Source organism: Typopeltis vanoorti, chromosome 18 (genome assembly GCF_054136105.1).
Source record: "Typopeltis vanoorti isolate ZY-2024b chromosome 18, IOZ_Tvanoo_1.0, whole genome shotgun sequence".
Lineage (NCBI taxonomy): Eukaryota > Metazoa > Arthropoda > Arachnida > Uropygi > Thelyphonidae > Typopeltis > Typopeltis vanoorti.
The window spans coordinates 91020569-91034065 of NC_143566.1; the positions used below are offsets into that span (position 1 = coordinate 91020569).

General features: G+C 34.5%; 1 protein-coding gene across 4 annotated transcripts in view; it reads right to left on the reverse strand.

Annotated features, from left to right (window-relative positions):
• Positions 1–13497, reverse strand: part of ND-30 (NADH:ubiquinone oxidoreductase core subunit S3) — a 107316-nt gene that overhangs the window by 22388 nt on the left and 71431 nt on the right. For all 4 annotated transcript variants that reach the window (XM_090408322.1, XM_090408324.1, XM_090408323.1 and 1 more), the window contains exon 5: positions 8912–9031. In XM_090408322.1, the coding sequence (XP_090264448.1) occupies positions 8912–9031 (120 nt within the window). The remainder of the gene's footprint in view (positions 1–8911; positions 9032–13497) is intronic.

Consider the following 13497-nt stretch of genomic DNA (forward strand, 5'->3'; position numbering starts at 1 on the left):
TTCCTGCTAATGGAACCAACTTTGTCTTCTTTGGCGCTGAACAACCAGCTTCAGTCCACTGCTTTGACTGCTGATTAGATACTGGTGTGTAATGGTGAATCCAAGTCTCTAAGCACTGTTCAGAGATTTTCATGCGAGTGCGTTTTTGATCTGCTGTGAGCAATCGTGGCACCCATCTTGAGCAAAGCTTTTTCATTTGCAATTCTTCATGCAAAATATATCCTACGCATTCTTTTGAAATGCCTATAGTCTCAGTAATTTCATGCACTTTGACTCGCCGGGCATCCAATACCATATTGTGCACTTGATCAACGAGTTCTGGTGTTGTTACATTTTTTGGACGTCCTTCCCGTGGATCATCTTCAAGGCTAGTGCAGCCAAGTTTAAACTCAGCAGCCCATTTCTTAATTGTCGAAAATGAAGGAGAAGAGCACCAATAAACTTTTATGAACTTCGAATGAATTTCTTTTGCCATTAAACCGTCTCATACAAAGAATTTTATAACCGCATGATACTCAATTTTATCCATTTCAAGGGATACAGACTTTTGCTTCAGACAGCTGTATAAAACAAACTACTTGATAGAATGACTTGCAATTTCACTCAGATGTTTATGATGTACAAACTTAGAAAAAAAAAATCTTTCCAATAGTGTTGCCATCTATGGTCGAGGCCGAGAACTTTTCAGACCATCCACATAGATTAACTCAGCTCACACATTTGTGAACGCTCACATTAAGTTCACTTCTAATATCTTTGTTACTAATAGGATTTTACCACTGATGCTATCTCTTCACTATCACAAATTAATAAATTTAGTCTATATTAGAATGCTACTAGAATTAGTCTATATTAATTTATTCAAATGGATCTTCATCATCCCATCTTTTCTTATTCTCTTTATCCATATTTAATTTATCTTCACTCAAAACTGTAAAATGATGAGGCAGAAACATTCTCAGTGGAGAGCCTATAGAGGCTTTCCAGTGAGAATGTTTCAGCCTCATTTTATTATTTTCATTTTCTATTGTTTTTTTTTTCATACTCAGTTCTTAATAGCAACTATTTAATTTAGTTAAAGAATGTCCTGAAGATTTGTGTTAATTTATTCAGGAGTATAAGACCCCTGCATAAAGTAAAAGCTGAATTTAATATAATTTCACTCAGAAAGTACTGTATATATAGCAATAATAGTAATAATTGAAGGCCATATAAAATGATGAATAAGTAAAGACAGCAGGCACCGTTGCCTTATACTTGATTTTACATTAAATCATATTGTCTCCAAAATCTCAACATCAAGGGCTCTTTTCTCTTGACACCTTATATGCTTTTTCCAGATTACAAAACCTACATAGATTTGCTTGTTACATCTCCATGATTTGAGTGTTTGTCTTAAAGTAAAAAATCCAGTCATACAATCCCTATTTGTCCTGAATCCAGCTTGTTCTTCCCTAATTTTCTCTTCAAAATTTTTTTGTAGTTCTCCAATATATTTGAATAAATTACTTTTGAACAATCAGTAGGGGAATTTTTGAAATTCATCCATTCAATTTCATCATCAAAAAGATTACTTACATGGAGAAAAATTTAATTCACAGAATTTCTCGAAGAAGAGGTAGCAGCAAGTGCAATGTTAAATACGTCAGTTTGAAAGATATTACAAAATGGGCACTCATTTGTTGAAGAACCTCTTTTATATCTGTCACCCTCACACACACACACCATCTGAATTCAGTAGAGTTATTCTTTCATATTCATTTTTTACTTTACTCGCAGTATAATGATAAACGCAAAACATACTTCAACATAGATTCTGACCACAGACTCCTCAGAGCCATTATAAGAATAGACCACACAAAAGAACAACATATCAGGGCAACATCAAACCATAAAAGACAACCCAAACAAATAGACTACCACAAGTTCAGGAAGTACATAGAAGAGACCGAATGGGCTATTAAAAACTGTTACATAAATGATGACTATATTGACTTTATTAACAAATTCAACGAGTGCAAGAAAAAAATCAGAAATTCCTCTGAAACAAAAGAAAAGACAATGACTCTCACCTCAAACTATAGAACTACTGCCAAAGAGAAAAGAACTGAAGAAATCTGAAGAAAATTTTCTAGAATACAAAATTATCTGTAAGTTACTAAGGAAAAGAATTCCAGAAGACTACAAAGTTTTCAGGATACAAAAATTAAGAGAAGCAGTGCAGGCAAAAACCAGCCTGAAAAAAATATAGAAAAACATACTAATAGAAAAAGGATAGAAGAAATGCAACTAAGCACCAAGTTTCAGAACCTATCATTCCAAAACTAAGCAATATATCAGATGTACTTCCAGAAGAAATAGAACATGCCCTTAAGAAAATGAGTAAAGGTAAAGCCTCAGGACTTGATCATGTTAAGGCTGAAGAAATCCAACAAGGTGGACCAATTATTTTCAAAGCCTTGGCTGCCAGATTCACGTGGTACTTCAAAGAAAGAAAGATTCCAGAGGAATGGAAAACAACCTCAAAAACCATACCTCTATTCAAAAAAGGGAACAAGGAAGACATAAAAACCTATCATCCAATCTGTCTACTCTTTCACATATATAAGATCATGAACAAAGTAATACTGAACAGAATCCAAAACACTCTAGAAGACAACTCCAGCAGAGAGCAGGCAGGATTCAGAAGAGGCTTCTCCACAATAGATCATATCCAGGTCATTTCACAACTAACAGAAAAATGCAGAGAATACCGAATCCCTCTATGTTTCCTCTTTATTGATTTTAAAAAAGCATTTGATACCATAGAACACAATGCAGTCATCAGTGTCTTACTGGAAATAAATGTGGACCCTACTTATATCTACATGATAAAAGAAATTAACAAAAATCACGACCACACAAATAACCCTATTTGATCAACCTATAAATATAGATATAAAGAGAGGGGTCCACCAAGGTGATGTGATCTCCCGAAATCTATTTACCAACACTTTAGAATGCATTCTGAAAAAAAAAATAGACCTAAACAGAGGAATAAGCAAAGATGGTGAAAAGCTACAAATTCTTATGTTTGCCGATGATCTAGTACTGATATCCAACAACCCAAAAGACCTAGAAGAAATGGGCAAAAAAGTATACACAAACAGCAGTAAGATAGGCTTAGAAATGAATCTAGAAAAAACAAAATGGATCAAAAACATCTACACAAGTGACAGTCACCTATGTATTGATAACATCCCTATAGAACAAGTTGACTCATACAGGTACTTAGGACAAACAATAAAAATGAATAACGATTTATCTGAAGAACTAGCAAAAAAGAAAGAAAGCTGAATGGCTATTATTCAACAGACTAAAAGAAACACTTAATCCAAATCCTGACATCTCTCCGAAGGCAAAACTATTTAATAGTGATATTCTACCATCACTCACATATGGATCAGAAACATGGAACACGACAAGAAAAGAAGAAGAGACTCTCAGAATAACTCAATGTGCAATAGAATGCAGGATTTGTATCAGCAGCAGAATGGAACATGTTAGAAACACGGAACTAAGAAAGAGATAAGCCATAAAAGATGTGGTAACTGCAGTACATGAAAGCAAGATGAGATGGGCAGGTCACATAGCCAGACTCAGCGATAACAGATGGACATATAGAATACTCAACTGGCAACCAAGAATAAAGAGAAAACCAGAAAGACCACCTAAAAGATGGGAAGATCCACTAGTGAAATCTATGGGTATAACATGGAAGAGAGAGGCTCAAGATAGAGATCGTTGGAGGTATCTTTGTGACCCACTCATGGAGAAATCCTGAGTGAAACATGGGTCCATCAAGATAATCATGATAAAATTCTCTGGGATTGTCTTTAGCTGGCAGAGCCAGTTTCTTTTTTATACTGTGACAATGTCCATACAACAGTTGTGACTCTTCTAGCCTGTTATAATTTACATAATCGACATCATCCTTATGAACATGGTATCCCTTCCACATTATCCTTTTCTTACAAATCTCTTGCTTGATAAGATTACACATCCATTTCACTCCTAGTCTATTTATTCTTCGAACTCTAGGAACACATTCTAACGTTGCACCATTTAAGTATTTTTTAAACACTGCCCATGTACTGTGGATATCCTTCCCATCCAACAATTGATACCATGACACAGAATCCAGCATATTTCTCAGCTGGTCATAACTTCCTGCTCTGTAGTTCAGCTTGTAACCTTTTCTTAATGGAATATTTATAAACTTAGCCACTTTCCAAGTGAGCATAGCATAGTTACTGTCACCAAACCAGCATGTCTCTAACTAAAACTCCCCTCTGACACTATAATCAACTCTAACACTCTTTGACCTTGAGTTCCTTCTGTCACATGCTGTTTGAAGAAGTCTTGCAACAGCTCAATAATTTCAGTTTCATTCTTCTCATAAGATTTTACTGCTACTCAATCAATGCTTGGATAATTATAGTCCCCATTATGATTACTCTTTTTGTACACATCGTCTTTATTTAATGATGCATTTTTCCTTGCTAGTAACTGATCCACTAAGTCTGTAACAACACCCAACTATGTATTTGATCTTGTTAACCTCCACCTCACACCAGATGGCGTCAAACTCACTGCCAGATGAAAAACTGTTACTAGTGTTACAATCATAGGTCTTAACACTAACTGGATTCAAGTCATTCAATATCATTATCAACATGCCCCCTCTCCTCCTATCCTGTCTATGCTTCCTAAAAATACTCTACCCTTAATACAGTTCATATGCTTCTGATGGCCATGTCTCATGCCTACAATCTGAGGTACTGATGTACTGACCAAGGCAACAAACTATATCCCTAGTATTCGTGTACGTACATCATAATAAGCTACCTGCATGTTTTTTTATATACTCTTGTCCATGTGACACAGTTGGACAACTTGCAGATCTCTGTTCTTATCTAGTGTTTTATTTGTGCAAACATCTTTGCATATGTTTAATGGGTCCAAACTGAATCTAAAGTCCAAGTCCAAACTGAATCTTGGGGTGCTTAAGGGTCAAAGCTGTATAACTGAGAGGAGACCTCCACGTAGCCTTTAAAGGAATGCGGAGAACCGACCAGGGCTTCTGACCTAATGTCCAATCCTCACCTTCTCGTGGTGCACCCTGTTGGGTATCTACTTTGATACTGAACGAACGAGGATGGGCTGGCAATTTGGGATTTAGCCGACCAAATTGTATTCTTATTGGTTAAACCAAAATAAAAAATGATGGTACAACATGACAAAATTTCATGCCGGCTGGGGCGTCGCCCGGTTAAACAAGGCCCCCGTTGTTTTCGCCAGGGAACCAGGGCGAACAGCGAAAAGTCAGCTACTGGAACAAATCTGAAAACAAACCCCAACTCAACATCACCAGAGTTAAAGATCGGTACTATCAACGTAAGAAGCCTGAATGGCAAAGAAATGGAGCTAGCTGAGGAATTAGATAAGTACCAGATCGACATAATAGGGGTGACTGAAACAAAAAAGACCAAAACTGGTGAGATCTTTCTGAGCAATAAATACAAAATGTTATATTCAGGCAATGACAATCAAGGAAAAGGAGGAGTAGCCATAGTATTCAACACAAAATACGAGGCTAATCTTCTTGAATGGCAGTCAGTCTCAAGTAGAGTAATGTGGGCAAATATGAGAATGGGGAACTGGACAATGAGACTTATTTGTGCCTATGGTCCCACAGAAGGTTCTACTAAGGTAGAAGTGGAGGAATTTTTTTTTGAGGCTTTAGAAAAAGCAACTGACACAATGAAAAAGGAAAAGTTGGTCCTTGTTGGGGATCTAAATAGCAGAGTAGGAAATGATTGTGAGACATACAAAAATATTTTGGGAAAATTTGGAGAAAAGAGCAAAGCTAATAATAATGGCAAATACCTGTTGGATTTCTGCTCAGGACATGGACTGGTTATTACTAACACCATGTTCCAACATAAAAATGTGCACAAATTCACATGGAGAGAAGAGGCTAGGAATAAGAAAAGTCTCATTGACTATGTTATTGTTGATAGTGATGTTTTCTCCCTGGTGCAGGACACCAGAGTGTACAGAGGATTTGAAATTGAAAGTGATCACTATTTAGTCTTGAGCAGGATAAAATTGAATTTCATATTGAAAAGAATAACATGTAAGAAAGTTTTAAAGCGAATGAAAGTTGAGCAGCTCTCAGATGTGAACTGTAGACTAAAATACAGAAATATTATTGAAAAGAAAATGAAAGAGTTTGAGAACAGGAATCAAACCTTGGAGATTCAGTGGCAAACTCTGAAGGAAACATTGATTGATTCTGCCAGAGAGGCATGTGGTGAGGTTGTGTGCAAGGATAAAAAAATCAGAACTCCCTGGTGGACACAGGAAGTTAAAGAGGCAGTGAAGGAAAAGAAGAAAGCATATCAAAAGTTCCTGGCAAATAAGTCAGCTTTTACTCTTACAGAATACAGAGACAAATGTAAGAAAGCTAAACAGTGTGTAAAACTAGCTAAACAAAAGTCATGGGAGGACTTTGGCGAGAATATAGAAAATAAATATCAAGAAGGTGGCAAAATATTCTGGAGGTTGTTGAAGAAGCTTAGGAATGGAGGAAAGAGTGCTGTAAAAGGAATTAGAGATGATAAAGGTGAAATGAAAACAGGAGAAAAAGATATCCTTGAAGTATGGAGTAATTACTTTGAAAAACTGCTAAATGAAACAAGCAGTGATGACAGCACAGTGATAAAAAACACTGACCAGGCATGCAGTCAGGAATACATATCCATACTTGAAGTAGAAAAAGCCATCAAAGGCTTGAAATGTGGAAAGGCAGCAGGAGTAGATGATATTCGACCAGAAATGCTGAAGTATGGTGGTATAAGAGTCTTACAGTGGTTGCACTGCATAGTTCAGAAAGCCTGGACAGAGGGACGAATTCCCGATGATTGGAGTAGAGCTCTCATAGTACCCATATATAAAAAGGGAAATAAAACTGAATGTGAGAATTACAGAGGTATTTCCCTACTGAGTGTTCCTGGCAAGATCTATGCAAGTATACTTGAGAAACGGTTGAGAAGAATTGTGGAAGAAAAGCTTGGTGAAGAACAAGCTGGATTCAGGCCAAATAGAGGCTGTCAGGATCAGATCTTCACTTTACGACAAATAGTCGAGAAAGCATGGGAATATAACAAAGATCTGTATTTAAGTTTTGTCGATTTGGAAAAGGCATATGACAAGGTGCCAAGAGAGAAGCTATTCAATATGCTGCAGTTATATGGTGTCAATGCGGCATTATATCAAGCAATACTTAGTCTTTATTTGAGTTGTGAGTCAGCAGTTAGAATTGAAGGAAGTACAGGAAGATGGTTTAATGTTAAATCTGGTGTGAGACAAGGATGTACATTATCCCCTCTGTTATTCATTATCTATATGGATCACATTATGAAGGAATGTGGTATTAAACCTGATATCAAAATTGGAGATGTTAATGTCAGCTCTTTGCTTTATGCGGATGATGTTATACTTCTAAATAAATCCGCTACAAGTCTGCAAGATTCTCTGACTAAATTGAATAGCTGTTGTAATAGATATGGTATGAAGGTCAGCAATAAAAAGACAAAGACAATGAAAATAGGCAGAATCATTGAAAATGTCAACTGTGTTGTGAATGGAGAACCTGTGGAACAAGTAAAACATTTCAGCTACTTAGGCACAATTTTTACTGAAGATGGTAAAATAAATATAGAAATAGACAACAGAATCAGCAAAGCTGGTATCGTGGGAAGTCAATTGAATAAATTCATATGGAATAAGAAAGAAATTAATCGGAACACTAAATTAGCTGTATACAAGACTGTGTTCAAACCAATTTTAACTTATGGATCTGAGAGCTGGGTCAGAAGTAAAACACTTGACCAAAGACTAGAGACCGCAGATATGAGAGTCCTGAGAAAGATTAGAGGCGTGAACAGATGGCATCAATGGCAATATCATATTAAAAATGAGGATATTAGGAAAGAACTTGACATTGTCAGCATCCAGGAATGCGTTAGCAGAGCTAATCTCAGATGGTATGGTCACTTAAATAGAATGGGAGAGGAAAGATTAGCAAAACAAGTGTTCTCTGCCAGGTTGGCAGGAAAACGACCCAGAGGAAGACCAAGATATAGGTGGATTGATACGGTACAAAGTGCCTTAGACGATAGAAATATAAGATCTGATAATGTTGGAGTCTTGACAAGTAACAGACTGATTTGGAGGAAAATTGTAGATAGGAAGTTAGTAATGATGTAATTTTTTCATGTAGTACTGTCATATCCTGTACACCCCTTGAGGGTACATAGCAGGAATTTGATGATGATGATGATGAACTGAATCTAAATCATTCTCTCCAATAATAATTTCCATTATTAACAGAGTTGCATAAGATCATCGCTCTTTCACACAGATTCTCACCATTCCTCCTATCATAATTTAGTTTTATTGACTCTCTGAGTTAAGAGTAAATGATTGTTATAATATAATGAATTATTAGATCACTAGATTATAACAATCATCTGGTGATCACAGCATTAAAATATAAGAAATTCAAACACAATTATAATAACTTTTAATGAGTAAAAAAATCTGGATTTGACTAAATATCAAAATCTTTATTCAAGTATTCCTTGAGTTTCAAATCATATAAGTTAAACAAATGATTATAAATGATTACAAATATTAAGAAATAAATTAAATTAATTCAAAATAAACTGAACAATTATCATGAATGACGAAAATGTATAAAATGTACATTTAAGATAAAAATCTTGCAACCTATTCACATAAATCTTGTTATTAAAAAATCTTAATTCTTACATATGCTATAACAATATATTTTGGGATAATTTACCTCTACATATCCACTAAGAGGAAAGTCTTTTCTAAATGGATGGCCCTCAAATCCATAATCTGTTAGAATTCTTCTAAGATCAGGATGATTAGCAAAGAAAACGCCAAACATATCCCATATCTTCGGAATAAAAAATTTCATAGGAAATTTTACTAGGCATATATGCTTGTTCATGTAATTTACAAAACTGTATTTTCTACAAAAAATTGACAACATATGACTGAACAATTTCAGTGAAATTATTTACACTGGGTCTGTATAATTCATTATAAAGTTTAATAGAATCAATACAGTACATAGAAATAATTAAGCAACACATTTAAATAATCCTATATTTCAATCTCAGTTACAGCCGTTGTCAGGGGAACAATATTAAAATTGCAAAATCACATAGAAAATTGCACAAAACAATAAGTGGAAAAGATTACTGAAAGCCTCAAGTCCTACAAGAGGCACCCTGTATAGATGCTGCTGGCTAGCCTTAGCTGTGGTTAGGCAGGAGATCTACGAATTAAACTTTTCCCAAATCTTGGGAAGTTTAATATAATCATATTTATTAATATTAGGTTGATTTTTTTAATACAGACTCAGTGTTATTTGTTGCAATGAAGCATAGTAGTTTTCTTTCATTTGATTCTGTGCAAAGTATCTAAGGCATGGTCAGCTATACCTGACTGATACCATACTATCGTGACATGTTCTTATGTTCTTCTAGGTATATATTAGTAGATCTCCGAGTCTGACCATAACATGATAAGTTGCAGGGACAAGGAACTTTGTAAACACATGGAACAGAGACAGGAGATAGAAGATCCTTGTGAGAGCAGAAGAGGGTAGCCAGCTTCAGACAAGGTTTGAACGCAGCATAGATATTGTACTTTTTTTTTTTTTAAATTTTATTTCAGAATTCTGGCTATTTTTTCCAAGATGCTCCAGATAGAAAGAACAATGATAACATTACTGTAGTCAGCATGTTGAAGGATGTGAGGAACAATTTGTTGATATTTTTGGCATTGCAACCATTGGACAAGAAAGTCTGGTAAATAAACGAGAGTTCAGCTGTAAGTTCAGCCTAGGTAGAACAGAGATTTGAATGAAACTTCATTCAATTTCTACATGTGTTGTGAGTGAAATTAATAGTGTTAAAAATTATAACTTTTCTCTTTGGCAAACTAGCAAGCAAACACATAAGCAATTATTAATTTTTGTTATTCAAAGGAACCATGAATTTAATTTTGAATTTATGGTTCCTTTGATTCTTTCAGTGAATAATTCCAATAAACACTTATTCATTTTTATATCATTAAAGATAATAATTTAAAAGATATATTTTATACATTAGTTCTTACACACACAGTATAAATAGAGATTTAGTAAGTATTACAAATGTTCAGCTACCAAGAGATCTATCTGCTGAAAGTACGATTTTTTACATTAATTACGACCACAAAATAGTATAAACCTAAAAACGTAAGGGCGGTGGATGGACTAAGGAGCTATTACATTCTCTTTGTTAGGAGAACAAAAACAGAAAATAATAAACACAAAGTGCGACTGAAAAACAAACAGAACTTATGCAGAACAGTTTGGTTTCAGTATGAAAGTATGAAAATATATATAATAAATGCTAAATACACTGGATGAAGACTTTAATTTCTCCAGAGGATCCTGTCATTAACACTTGGTGAATGATGTGGAATAAGAGCTAGACCTTTGTCTATTGCCTGAACTACATCACTATGCACTTATGTGCATAGTGATGTAGTTCAGGCAATAGACAAAAGTCATGAAAAAAATTAGTGAATGAATAATGTACAGATTTCTAATTAACTGTAGATGGATAGATTATCCCTGGACTTTGTTTAGAAAATTGACTCATGCATTCAATGTCAAAAGATGAAATTGGATGAAAGTGCTTTGTTAAAAAAAAAAAAGTTTTCTTTTACATTTGAATATATGCAATACTTGAAAACTCAAAAAGAGTATGTAGTTTTTGTTTCACTCAAGTTTCTAAGAAGTTTCTAAATATGAAAAAGTCAACTTTTCAATATCAACTCTTTGTTCGATTCCTCTTCAATTTCAGCTTGCAGTGGTTCTTTTGTGATGATCAAAACGAAAAGAGTTTTGTTCAATCAGAACTATATGCAGGAATAACAATCAAGTGATCAAACAAACAAGGTGCTTTACTTTAATTTTTTAAAAACATTAATATAAAAAAAAAAAAAAAAAAAAAATCAACTAACGCCTTTTTATTCCCGTATATACGGGAGTAGGCGAGGCCATTTAGCCCTATCTAACTTTTGGAGACTGAGTGGGCAGTTCAATCTCCACTGGTACCCAATCAGAGACAGATGGCCCAAGGCTATCACTAATTAAGCGGTACGCAGTGAAGAGAGACGGCTCAAATGTGCCGCCATCTCGTGGTCGCTAACCCTAACACAATATTAATATTAATACATTAATATTTGACTTTCATTTATATATATATATATATATATATATATATATATATATATATATAATTTAGTAATCAAGGATTACAACTAATAATCAAGGCTCAGCTTTCGAATCTTGCTTTATTTTTTTCAATATCACTCAACTCTTGCTATTTTATCGCCAGTTCCACATGCTTTTTCACCAGCAAGCCTGCTCATCACCTCGCCATTAATTGCATTCTGTTTTTCAACTTCCACTATATACGTATCACTTTCATCATTCTTACTACCATTCACTGTTTTGTCAGATCACTCGTTTGCTTTCTCTAAACTTTTTTTTTCTCTCTTTTGCTGCTCTTTAACAGTATCTCTCTTTGCTATTAGATGAGCACTCACCCTTCTCGCTGTTATCACCTTCAGCAACCACTATGTTGCAGTCCATCAAGTCTGCATTCAAATCACACTTCACACACACCCTCCTTCCACCAGCCTTAAAAATCCATAAAACATCGACATAACCTAATGAATGAATAAAGCACACCTCACATTTCACTAAAATCAAAATTTAACTCTTGTAAAGACAAAGCCACTGCTATCTTTCCTTTGCTGGTTACTATACTCTGCTCTAAGTTTAACAATTTTATAAATAAACAAGCACACTACAAACATACAGCTTCTACCACAACTCTTACACATAAATACACAATTATCCAAAATTAATTAGTCAAAAAAACTTATCTGAACTCAGAACTTATTTTCACAAATCTGCCATCCAAATGCCACCTGGCATGAAATGCATCACTGAATTAACTGGTCTGTGCAATCACACAAACAAATACTTCTAAAATATACTCATTTCACACTGCATTACAATTTGATGCAAAATAAAGTTCAGTTGGTATAAAAATATAGAACTGCTGGTAATGTAATTCACTGGTCTAAAAGATGCCAATGAAAACTTGTGTGATGATAATGAAACTGATGAATCACACACACCACATCAAAGAACATAATACCATGGTAGCTCCTGTGTCACAAGAAATAATTTCCAGGAACCAGCTAATGAATTAGTTCAAATATCTAACCGTCTCCACTTCCAAAGCTATTCAGATATTACACAAATACTTTTTCCAACAGGAGAGCTTTACTTTTATCATCAATTCCTGATATGTACACTCAAACTGTACACAAGATAGTAGTATTAGTTTACATTATTGCTTTAATTTTACTTCAACAAATGAATTATACTAATCAAATTTCTAAAATCCAAAGTTCTTAAATATACAGGCTCTAACTAGAACAAACTCGTATGGACAAAAGAAAGTTTATTAAAGTGATAAGTTTGCTATAGTGAATTTTCTTTTTAAGCATGATATTGATATTATGGGTCTTTGGTTGGGATTCCTTGGTAGTTATAGTAGTTTCACATGGTAAATTATTATCATTATATGGGAACCCTTCACTGAGTCTATTATTCACACAATACACATCTTTTCTTGAACTCATTTACTGACAAAGTGACTCAAACGTGCCTCTGGTAGTTGATTCTACCATTCCCAAAACAAAAAATTTAGTCTTCATGCTTTTACACCACTTCTAGGTACGACCTGTTGCTCTCTCTTTTTCTGTGATGTACTGGAGTATTTCACTAATCTACTCTATTATTATTAATCAGTGCCATGTCAGCTGTTCCAATTATGTTTATATCTCTGTAAAGGGACTGTTTTTTTTCCCACAATGGTTGTTAAGTAAATATACAAGAGTTAAATTTGACTGGTGCAATGACTTTTAACCATTATTTTTAGAATCCAAGAGACTAAATAAAAACAACAACAAAAAAAAAAAAAAAAAATATATATATATATATATATATATATATATATATATATATGCTGGCCTGGTTGGCTGAGTGGTTAGCATATCTGCTCTTCAACCAACAGGATGCAGGTTTGAATCCTGCCATGGGCATGGATGTTTGTGATTGTTTTGGTGGTGAAGATTTTGGAAAAATTGTTTAGGGCTTGCTTTCAGAAATGGGTTGACATTGAGTCTCTATTTTGCAATGAACAGCATGTATTAACAACTTTCTCACATGCTATAATAATGTTACCACTGAACTAGACAAGGGGGAATGGATACACCATGATACTT